Source organism: Pleurodeles waltl, chromosome 3_1 (assembly GCF_031143425.1).
Source record: "Pleurodeles waltl isolate 20211129_DDA chromosome 3_1, aPleWal1.hap1.20221129, whole genome shotgun sequence".
NCBI classification, from domain to species: Eukaryota; Metazoa; Chordata; class Amphibia; order Caudata; family Salamandridae; genus Pleurodeles; species Pleurodeles waltl.
This window is the reverse complement of record NC_090440.1, coordinates 117,902,210-117,914,664: the sequence shown is the minus strand read 5'-3', so window position 1 is coordinate 117,914,664 and position 12,455 is coordinate 117,902,210. Positions and strand designations below refer to the sequence as shown.

Sequence of the window (12,455 nt, the reverse complement as noted above, 5' to 3'; positions counted from 1 at the left end):
TACCACGAAAGGGTAAGATCTGTTTCAACAACTTCTCAGTGTCATGTCAAGGTTGCTGCCATCACCTTCCACCCCACTAGGTTCAGGGGTCCAGACGAGCCACAGTGAGCTAGCCAGGAATTGGCGAACAGCTCCTGATGGTGTGGATGGCGTTAGTTCCCCTCACACACACTCCTATTACCTTAGTAGGGAAGTAAGACCCTAGGCAGCAGAGCAAACTGCACCCTTGGTATGTAGAACTGCTTTTTTCATTGAAAGGTGTGTTTGTGGTGTGTCAAGTGACACTCTTTATTATTATAATTAATTTACCTTTTATTAGGTCTGAAAATATCTAGGTACAGGATCAAAATGCGAGTTTCCTGGATGACAAAAACTGCCATCATGCAGAAAGGAACGATCATAATACTTACAAAGTTTAAAATGTGTCGGTAAATGTAAGAAGATAATTATTTAAATCCCTGATCTTTGTTTAACCTCTACAAGTTATCTAATTCTCTAATTTCTTATCTTGATCATGCAGTCAAAAAAGATCCAGGCCCAACTGAAGGACCTGCGGTATGGAAAGAAGGACCTAATATTCAAGGTACGTCATTTTCCGGTGCGGCTATATTCTACTGTTTATGGTAAGATAACTTTTCAAAGCTGCCTGCACGAGGCTTCCGGCCCATGTTCTTGAGAGAGGCAGAGTATTCGGTTCCCGGGCTGTCAGCAGAAAGAAAAAAAACTGCCAACCCTGCAGGGCCGACTTGATTCTCCCAACCCATTTGCAAAAATGCCGTCTGCGATGCTGACGCAGGAGGCAATCTGCTTTTGAAAGGTACTCTTTGTCCGAGGTATTTCCAAAGCTTTTAACATCTCCCAGTATATTTTCCGGTACTTTTAACATAATTGCCGTAGATGAACTCAGGAAACTTCATTTAAGAGCATGAAAAGAGCAACGTCTCTCTAGTCCGACATTTAAATGGATATGTACCACAATAAAAGGGATTTGTGAGTAATATTTTAGTTCACTGAATGAGAAACATTGCATAATAGAAGTGTTTCCCAGATATGACCTAAATTTACAGTTGCCCTAAAGTAGCTTCGGGCCTTTTGAGTTCATCTTTGTACACTGTTGCGACATCGTACTTAACTATATTTCTTGCCAGTCATTAACACTTTATTTAGAATGCCGAGATTGCCTGAACCATTCATGATGAACAGAATGCCCGCCCTAAATGTATTTGGTAGCCTACGTTCTAGTTTAGGAACATAAACATACATGACAATATACCCGATTCATGCGTGGGACTCACAATGTTTGAAGCGAAAATGGCTTTCTTTTAGACGTGTTCCTCCTGAAATTGCCTCCGTTTCAATAAAAGTCAATGGAAAAAAATACATTGTCCTGATTGTGTTTTTTTCAAAATCTCACAGTTTCCATTTCTAAAATGTAGGCTTGTATGCAGAAACTAACATAGAATTGGGATGTTCATTAAAAGCTGGGAAAAAAACCCTACGTTTATCTCTGAAAGAAACCCACTGTTCACCCTTCAGTGTTAGCCCCTTTTAGTTCAACCCCGTTGCTATGATTCCCCTCCAGCATCATGTATAGTGTATTGACTAGTTCTCCAAAACCATGAACAAACTGCATGGAACTTAAGCAAGGTACAGACCTATCCATGCAACTGAGAGTGTCCTGGTCCTTTCCATGGATTATCAACAAATGTTGCTGTTTTGGGGACAGAGGTGCAGCGCACATGTTGATATAAGTGCCACCAGGTTTTAGTACTGTCTCCCAGTCCCTCCTATTTGATCAACACAAACTTGGGATGAGAGACTCTGTCCTGCACGGGCTTCATTAATTCCTGTCAAACCACTCTCAGGCGGTACCTCACATGCAGTTTAATTATAACTCGCTCAAATGATGAGCCCCTCCTTCGTGCTTGCGGAGTTCACTGCCAGGTGTTATACCCAGGAGGAATCAATGTCAGTGGCAAATGCCAGAATTTATAAAGGGTAAGTGACTACCACGTAGCTCCCCTTACTCTATGAGGAGAGGAATACACAATGCATGGATTTAAGGGAAACAGATTCCAATACATAGATGCAGTTTTAATAATATTAACAGGCTGTTTAGTTGTATATAGGCAGTTATTCAACAGTCACTGTGATCCTACATTTCAATATATCATCTTTGAAAGAAAACAAAAGGTTCAATCAGCCCTACAATTCAGTCTTGTAACCTCAAAGTCAATGACAGTCAATGAAAATGAAGCAGAACATATCTGTGAATTTCATGGCAATGATCTACACTGCTGTGCATGTTTGTAAAAGCAGCAATCAAGAGCAACTTCAGAAAGCACATCTTCACCATCGCTTTATGTTAGCATTTATGATCAGCATTTATGACCAAGCATGCTACTTTCTGTTGACATTTGACCACCTTATCTAAAGAAATCTGCAAAGAAACATTGCTTTCTTGTGGCCCTACTCTGTCTAAGTAGTGTTTCTATATGCATGTTCAGATGAGACATTCTGATTATTAGATGGCATGAGTGTAATTAGTGCAAACATTGCCTTTCTCTATCCCCTTAGTGTATACTAGACTGAGCAACTCAAATTATCAGGGCTAACAAGTTCTCCAGCAACCTTGGCCATGTGCAGAGTGAAACTGTGGAACTGAAACTGTGGACGTCAAGCCTTGTGCCTTCTCTTGTGGTCTTTTTTTACATGCCACTGTTGGCCCATCTCTTATGCAGCCAAACAGACCGAAGACCCTTTTATTGAGGAGTGTTTCCTTGGCTTTTTTCATCCTTGTCATGGGATATTATTGTCCAGGAGCCCTACCTCACTATTTCCAGGCTATCACTCCAGATTCTAGTTCCAGCTGTCGCCAGTGGGTAATTCAGACTGGTGGGCCATGCATGGGAATGAGATGTTGAAGGGTTGTCATTGGATCCTCGGAAGTGGGCTCTTGCTTGCTATCCATATCCTGCTCTGCCTATAAATCTTGCAGGTTATGTTCCTGAGGACACCTAAGGGTGGTCATGTCCATGCACAGTGAAGGCTGGAGGAACGTGGGCAGAGTATAGTTTATTTGGGACACATGACAAAGGCTTCTCATTTTATTTAAATATGGTAAAGAAACATAACACCTTAGAGCCTCCCATGGAAAAAGACATATTGGAAATCTCATACAAATTTAGTTGAACCACATAATGAGATGTGGGCATTTGAAGGCTAATACCTCAGCAGAAGTCACACGTTTACAGATTGAAATTAGGTAAATGCTCATTATTTCAGCATACAGATTGGTTGATGTTCAGGACACAATAAGTGTGGACTTCTTGGTGATTAGTAGAGGCCAGGTTACCTATGAAGTAGCCCCCAGTTTTCTTTTTCTGCATGGCTGAATAGATCTCCATCTCAGTGCGAGAGCAGATTTTATTCAAAAGCATTGACTAAGATTATTAAAGACTTCCTTTGCAACACAATGATTTACATGAATTTTATGTTTAATCTATAGCATCTATTTATACTGTTCCCCTTGCATGAAATTGCAGATCTTCATTGAAGTCTATGAATGGCTTTTTAGTATTAGTCTGTCACACCAATTAGAAAGTAGTGGGTCTTTCATCGAATGGTCTCTATGAACGTGATTGAAAATGTAGGGGTTTGAAACATCTGTGCTTACAGGAACTGTTGATCTTACGACAACTGATTCAGTCGCAGCAAGAGTCTATGCTTATTTAAATAGTGTAATATTAGTAATTATTTTGAGGCCTTACCTTGTCCCCATCCAACCCGTTGACCCTACTCATACATTTAAATTTCAAATTCTCTTTTTAGAAATTCTTAATATCTATTGTACTTTATGTATTTTATACTTGCAATTTTATGGCTATTTTAACAAAACACTAGTAATAATGTTAGAAGGCGATAATAATTTGCGTTCATTCGTTCCATGGTGTATGAAGGAAAGCATAACGCATTAGCCCTCCCTGCGGAGACCAGTGATTTGTAGAGCAAATCCCTCAATATTTGAGTTGATGGATAGAACAAATGCCAAGACGCATCTGAATTTGAATGGTAGAGTTAATTAACGTTTAACTCCTTAAATCCAGCCTCTGATCAATTTATTTTCACTAGTATCTCATTTATTCACTTGTGTCTGGAGACAAAATCTGGATAATATGTCTACAGACCCCTGAGCAAGGGTTGTCTTGGTGGTTAATTTTCCTAGCAGTGAGTGGGTGAGGAGAGTTACATGGTGCTTTACAGAATTAGGTAATTATTTTGTTTAAGCATGTAAGGGATTGTCTGAGTATTTTAAGGAAGGCATTGTGAGGGCACACCGCCTGAAACTAGCCTCTTTACCTAACTTCATTGGTTTAAAAGTTGGGTTAACTAGCTTTCTCTTTATACTCTCACATGTGGCTCAAATAATCTTTAAAGTCTGGGCATATTACATTAACCAGGTTAATTTCTAGCTTTCACTAGCGGCTAGAAATATTTACTTTCATTTACTTTTCTTTAAAAATGACAAGTTTTGTAGGTGAGATAGGAAACAGCTGTTAGCTATCATTTATGTCACAGGTTCAAATTTGTTGTTTTTAAGAAATATGGGTGGTGGATCAGTTGTATTTGGGGCATTATTCTACTCATTATACAGCAGCTCCTGTGTGCCCCCGTGGCTGTCCAAACGGGGTCCAGTTACTTGGTTCTACTTGCAATTATTTTACTAGTAAGTCCAAAGATTTCTGAATACTGAATACTTATTTATGGTGGTAAACTTACAAATAAATTACTATTTTTCGGTTTTCACTAACTACATGCAGACCTTTATGACTTTGGACTCCCTGTACCTACATGTGTGGAGGTTTCCATACCTGAAGACTCTGCTGTCAATGCAGAGATCTCCACACAAACACATACATATATACAGTGCAGAGTTCTAAAATTCTACATATAGTTTGCGAATTGCATTTTGTAGTACAATGTTTGTACTACAAAATACACTACAAAGTGCAGTTTGAGACTCAGGACCTTTACATTTACATTTACCTGGTCTGCTGAATTCATTTTTGGCATTGTCAGCTTACAGCTTACACTATATTAGCACTCTAAGATCTAGAACAACCGTGGTGGGAACTACATGAGAAAATAATACAATCCTATTTGTAGATTGGAAAATCTACCATGATAATTATATATTCCTACAATTTTGGTGAATTATTGTTCTCATAGCTATTGAAGGATACAATGAAAACATGGCTCTGAATGATTATATATCCAGTGCTCTAGTGGACTCACTAATTCTTGTTTGAATTGCAGTGGAAATCACTGGAGGGAATTCTGTAAGGAAATTGGTTTCAGAGTCCTAACAAATAATATAGTTCAGACAGCACACCTGTGAGTACTTTTTCTAACTAGCGTTTACAGGTATTGACAAGTTTTTGCTAAAACCATGAAGTTTATACATTGATAAACTCTCATAGATTTACTGGTTTGCTGAAGTCTAGAAGGTATTTATCATCATCTTATAGTAACTGTAGGGATAGGCTGCTCATTCAGACCTATGTGAAATTATACTGTAAACCAGCACCCCCTCCTTCCTGCTCTGCCAAACTAGTCTTGAAACTGATGGTGAACTAGAAATAAGTACTGTACTACTTTGTATAAATAAAGGCTCAGCACTCCTATTCCTCGTTGAGCTATTCCTGAGTTCATTTACTTATCTCTGAGGGAACCATGATAAACCAATCGTTCAGAAAGAGAGAAACACTCTTAACAGGAAATAGGGATTATCATGGAGTCTGTTTTAACCAAAACTCTTAAGATTTTCTGCCAGTGCTTGCGTGGGATTCCAAGAGAGCTCCTCTGATGATAACTTAAAGGAATAACAATGGATAACAGTTTCACTGTTGTAAACCTCAAGGTCTTTCACTGTGGGGCTGAGTCCATCATTTGTCTCTGTTAACCTAAATGTATTATGTAGAGTATGATTGATTACTCCGGTAGAGGTTAACACTGCATTGAACACCATAAATTTAGCAAAGGACCTTGAAATAAATTGCACCCTGCACAGTGTTATGCTCTATTTATATTAGTATTCTGACTTGCAGTAAGATACCTTCTTCAAAGAAATGAGCAGAGATCAAGCTTCTCTCCAAAAATGGAGACCAATGTTCCCATTCTATCTATAGACCAATCTTGTTGATCTATGTTGCAGCAGAAACATTGGCCCATGCTGTATTGTTCAGAATCAATGTATTGTAAATACAAATAGAATATTCTCCTTGTTCACCTTAATGCTTCTTGATATTCAGTTGCTAGGTATTTGCATTAGAAAGCAATGAGGCTCTTGGCAGTGGATGACATTCTAATACTATTGACTGTAGCCCACACAGTGGTATTTACTAAGGTGAGGTATAGCTAAAATGGGATGCTTCCCTTCTCCTTTAACACCGATACTGGGGCTATCCAGGATTGCCAACAGACCCCTGTTCTCTTCACAGTCTTTTTGGTGAAATCCGCGATGGAGATTTAGTTATCCATGGAGGTCCTGGGGTTAAGCACAATACATTTTTTTTCATTATCTGCTGATGATTCAAAACTGCTAGCACATTGTGCGAATAGTTTATTCGTACTATCTGCAGCTTTTCAGGAGTGTTGCAGTGAGAATCCTTTGCGTATTAGTTACTCTCAATCCAAAGTGAAGGACTTCACATATACTTCCATTTAGCTTCTGGAAGCCTTAGTTTCTAAAAAGTGACCTGACACTAACCCGAAAAATGGATGCTGTCCTAAAACTCAGTCATCAATTTGGATGTCTTTCAGTATTTCATCTTGTCTAGGTTTAAGCCCTTACTTTTTTTGGAGCAGAATTTTGAGATCATGACAGGCACAATTGAATTGCTAATGTTAGATATGTAGATATGTTTTTTTAATTATTATTCTTGCTTCCAAAAAGTATTCCATTAGCTCTAATAAGAATGGAGTTAACCGTCAACTATATTGTTTTAATAGCAGGCCTTAAGCCTCTTCTATTTCAGCTGATTATTTGGACCAGTCCACTTGCTGAAACCTATAAATTACTACTAGCTGAGATTTTCTCTTTTAGTTGTGTGCCTGCTCTAATATGGTTGAAGTATGGTATGTGTCAGCTCACGGGGTCCGTTTGAACCTTATGCAAGCATGAGTAGAGCTGTGGGAATGTTCAGATTTGCGTACTGAGGTAGACAGTGCTTAATCCTATATAAACAAGCTTCAAACACCAGTTTGGCGTTCCACTGTTTGACCTCCATTGGCTGTAGAGGAAGGTATATATAGACTTAATCCTTCCACCGCACTTAACAATATTGTATCTCAGGTTTGGCCCTGGGATGTTATTGCTAGCTACAGAAACAGTGCATTGGAGCAACTCTAGCAATTTGTATGCAGATGGCCTGCAAATGTTATGGCAAATCAAAGGATAAGTTGATACACGTTTTTCTTTACTTTTCATTTTATTCCAGATGCGGAAGACAATTGTTAAGACACATTTTGTAAAGTACATTATTAGGTGAGCTAATGGGGTCCTATCTTTTCTGTGCAACATTTAAGTGGTCGATAGTGTGTGTTTGTTGTGACGTTATTTCAGTCTGTAATAATATATGAGATAAAGTAATCCCTGCTGTACATTATAAGGCTATTGCCAGTCACTAAGAAGTTTCATAACCAAATATAGGAACAAGGCCGAAGGCAGAGTTCCTTTATAAGATTATTGAACTTGGACGTGAATTGCAGTATCCCTATCAGGTAAGCCAGCGGGTACTTTATCCCATATAATACATGGGCATGTTATCAACTTTCCCACAAACCACATAAAACCTTGGTGCATATGAAAGAGTGAGCATGTTTGCAAACATGAAAAATAAAAACTGTAGTGCAAAATTAAACACATCAAAAACCTGTTAGTTATTTGTTACAAGCATATATTAGAAACAATGCAATACAAGTGTGTTTTTTTTAAAGAGAAATAGCTGTAGTAGCTCAGAATGTGAAGAAACATGCAGAAAGATTCCAGCTTTAATGTAACCCCTTTGCTGCCAGGACTTTTCCCCTTCAGATGCCAAGCCTTTTTCTGGCTGTTTGGGGCAGTTGGCGCTTAGGCCCTCATAACTTTTTGTCCACATAAGCTACCCACGCCAAATTTGCGTCTTTTTTTTCCAACATCCTAGGGGTTCTAGCGGTACCCAGACTTTGTGCGTTCCCCTGAAGCAGACCAAAAAATTAGCCAAAATACAACTAACATTTTGTTTTTTTCAAAAAAGGGCTGCAGAAGAACGCAGGTGTTTTTTTTCCCCTGAAAAGGACATCAACAAAGGGTGTGCGCTTCTAAAATCACCATCTTCCCAGCTTTCAGGAACAGGCAGACTTGAATCGGAAAACCATATTTTTCAACACAATTTTGGCATTTAACTGGGACATACCCCCTTTTTACAATTTGTTTGTGTTTTCGGCCTACTTCCAGTTAGTGACAGAAAAGGGCGTGAAATCAATGCTGGATCCCAGAAAGCTAAACATTTCTAAAGAGTAGTTAAAATTCTGAATTCAGCAAGGGGTAATATTTGTAGATCCTACAAGGGTTTCCTACAGAAAAAACAGCTGAAATAAAAAATATTGAAATTGAGGTTAAAAAAAAAACAATGTTTCTCCACGTTTTACTCTGTAACTTTTTCCTGCAATGTCAGATTCTTGAAAGCAATATACCATTATGTCTGCTGGACTCTTCTGGTTGTGGGGATATATAGGGCTTGTACCCTAGGTACCCAGAGCCAATAAATGAGCTGGCCCTTGCAATGGGTTTTTATTCTATACCGGGTATACAGCAATACATTTGCTGAAATATAAAGAGTGAAAAATAAGTATCAAGAAAACCGTTGTATTTCCAAAACGGGCACATGATAAGGTGTTAAGAAGCAGTGGTTATTTGAACATCTCTGAATTCTGGGGTGCCCATACTAGCATGTGAATTATAGGGCATTTCTCAAACAGACTTCTTTTTTGCACAGTCTTATATTTGAAAGGAACAAATGTAGAGAAAGACAATGGACAATAACACTTGTTTTGGTATTTTATGATCCCCTAAGTCTCCTGATAAAAATGGTACCTCACTTGAGTGGGTAGGCCTAGCGCCCACAACAGGAAATGCCCCAAAACACTATCTGGACACATCAAAATGATCAAATACAAAACAACCTGTTTTTACAAGGGGGGGGGCATCTGTGTTTTTGGTTCTGTGCTCAGCAGCCATCTAGGGAAAACTACCAAACCCAGACATTTCTGAAAACTAGACACCCAAGAGAGTCCAGGGAGGTGTGACTTGCATAGATCCCCAATGTTTTCTTACCCAGAATCCTCAGCAAACCCCAAATTTAGGTAACAAATCTCATTTTTCCCACATTTTCTTGTGGGATCACCACACCAGGACACATTTCCTACCACCAAATGTTCGCCTCAGTCTATGGGTAAAAATGATACCTTACTTGTGTAGGTCGGTCAATTGCCTGTGACAGGGAAGAGCTAAAAACATGTCGAAATTGAGGGGGAACCAAAGCGGGTCCAAAAGGGCAGTTTGAAAAAAAAACATTTTTAGGCTGACAAGTGTAGCAGAAATTTTATCGATATAGATGAGACAATGCTTGGTGGTTGGGATTTTGTGGATTCCTGCAGATTCCGGAAGGTTCCATCACAAAAATGTGGGAAAATGTGTGATTTCCAGCAAAGTTGGATGTTTGCAGGGCATTGTGGGTATGAAAATGGTGTGAGGTACATGTGAAGCACACCACTCTGAAATCACCCAGATGCTTCGTTTTAAGATGTGTCTAGGTCTTGTGGATTTTTCTACATGGCAGCGTCCCAAAGTCCAAAAAGTGCAGCTCTCACCATTCTCTGTGGGACGATTTTGAGTTAGCCAAGTTCTCATGGAGCAAATGTAAAACCAAAACCCAAAATAATCAAATGCCCTCTTGCTTGTCGTGGGATAAGATATTTTAGTGTGAAGGGAGAGCTGAAAGACTGTTGCCCCCTTTAGTTGGGGTGGGGGCGTAATCAGGCCCACACCATTGGTAGCCACCACCCCACTATTATTAGTTTTTTAAAAAATTCCCTGGCATCTAGTAGCTCCCCGTGGTATGGATCAGGAGTAATTGTCCTATCTGCCCAACTTTGGCCCCATTTATTTGGGGTGAAGGTATGGCCATACCCCCGCCCTCTTATTTAGGAAAAACATCTTCCCTGGTCTCTGGTGTGCTTCCTGCCCCCCTCGAGGGCAGATGGGCTTTCAAAAATAGGCTGAACTGCCCCCAAGGGGTGCAGATATGGCCAACAGTAATGTGCCCCCATGGGGAGCGACCCTTGCCCAAGAGGCTGCCCCCCAAACAAAACACACACATACACACATACCAATGCCTGGTGCCTAGTGGTTTCTGCCGCCCTTGGGGGCAGATCGGCCTTATAAAAATAGGCTGATATGCCCCCAAGGGGGACAGAAATTACCTACAATAAATTTGCCCCGTAGGGAAATGACTAATTGCCTAAGGGGTCTCTCCAGTTGCATAAAATTGACGCAAAAAAATAAAAAATCCTGGTGTCTAGTGGTTTCTACCCCCCCTTGGGGGCAGATTGGCCTAATAAAAATAGGCCTGGCAGAAATGACCTAAAAGTAATTTTTGCCCCCTGGGAAGCGGCCCTTGCCAAGGGGCCTCTCCTCTCATGTCAAGTATAAAAAAAAATGCGAATGGGCAGCAGAACTGCAGAGAGAGAGATGGAAAGGAGAGGAAAAGCCTTTCCTCTCCTTTCATGCCTCTCTCGGCCCGCCAAAAGCATTTCTCCTCCGATCCATGCTGGAAGCTCTGATGAGGTCAGTGTGCGATCGCATGCTGGCATCATCAGACACCAGGGAGGCGGTGTGGGGATGAAAGGGGAAGCGATTCCCCTTCCATCCCTGCAGTGGGTGCGCTGAGGTGAGGATCATGGGGGGAGCGCTGAGGCGGTCCCAGGACGTAAGGGTTACGGCCTTGGCACCTCAGCGCCGCAGCCAAGGACTTAACTGTTACGTCCTTGTCTGCGAAGTGGTTTATGAGTGCAAAAAAATAAACATATTCTCCCTGCTTGTCATTGTAAGCTATTAAAATAGAGCAGAAAAAAACAACCTAAAGTTGTTGTTGCTTTCAGCAGCTGCTTTAGTTATGCTTCATGACCTGACCTGCCTTTCACCTTGGATTCTGGATCTGGTATCAGGCATTGTGACATCAGAACTCAATTGTTATAATAAATAATGGTCAAGTTCTGACATTTTTTCCTGAGAATTGTTGACTGAGTGTGTCAGAAGTTGCTTATTAAAAAGAGACTAAAGACTGCTGTTTATACAGGGATTACACAATTCCATGTGTTAAATGATCTTTACATATGTAGCAGAATAGCCATCACATTAATTGGTGTTTACTTAATTGTGTTATTTAGACAGTTATATTAATCATGTTATTTAAATATAGTTGTTTTCATTGCTGTTGTTTTAACCTCAACATATGTATGATTGCACATTGTGTCATATATGATTTTCTGTTGCAATGGATTAAGAACGAGTCAATAACTTGTTCAATGGCTGAATAACTGATCACTTAGATAATCAACATAAACATCGCTTCCACATTGAATTGATAATGGTAAGAAGTGCGGATCCTATGCACATAAGCTGGAAAGGTATTCAGAACTGACTTTTTAAAAATGTAAGAAAGTGCATTGATTTACATGTACCTGATGTGGAAATGTGAGAAAAATGAATTTGCGTTTTAGGTTTCTTATTATGCTTGAGTGTATAGCAATCTTAGAGTGGTTGTTCAGAGTTTGAGATATTTCACTTGCTCTGCTTGATGTTAGTTTGAGCTGGCTCTGGAGTGGGAGTCAATGCAATTTTACTTGAGCTCTTTTTGTCAGTACGTCCATACATAATCATTTGATTTCTAAGTCCAGCTACTTGGGGACTTATACTCTTAGTGGACCGTGTAGATTATTTTCTGACCGTACCCGTGCTCTTAGCCTGCACCTCATTGCTGCCTTAAGAAGTGGAGTCTATAGTACACATTTTTTTCTATATCAACCAGTGTTCATTCCATTTCATCTTTCCTTGCCTGTACCTTGGTACGTCTTCTTTTTAGAATTCTGGAAGTAGGTCACACATTGACCATTGTAGCAACTACGTGAAACCACTTAACTGGTTACAGTGGCTGTGTTCCTGGTGATGATTAACATTGTTTATTCATACTAGTGTTATTTAATTTACTTTACTAATTTAATTTACTTTACATACATTTCCTCATTCAGATAAAATGGGCCAGTTTGTACCAGTCTGCATGCTAATCCTCTCTGTTGCCACTGTACAAATTAAAGTAATAGGTGAGGACCTAGGAATGTATGCATATTGATAA

The 12,455-nt window shown here is 39.8% G+C and overlaps 1 protein-coding gene across 1 annotated transcript in view; it reads left to right on the top strand.

The window, feature by feature from the left end:
- LUZP2 (leucine zipper protein 2) overlaps positions 1-12,455 on the top strand; it is a 1,083,806-nt gene that overhangs the window by 720,664 nt on the left and 350,687 nt on the right. Inside the window, exon 7 of the mRNA XM_069221952.1 lies at positions 512-583. Coding sequence (XP_069078053.1) covers positions 512-583 — 72 coding nt within the window. The remainder of the gene's footprint in view (positions 1-511; positions 584-12,455) is intronic.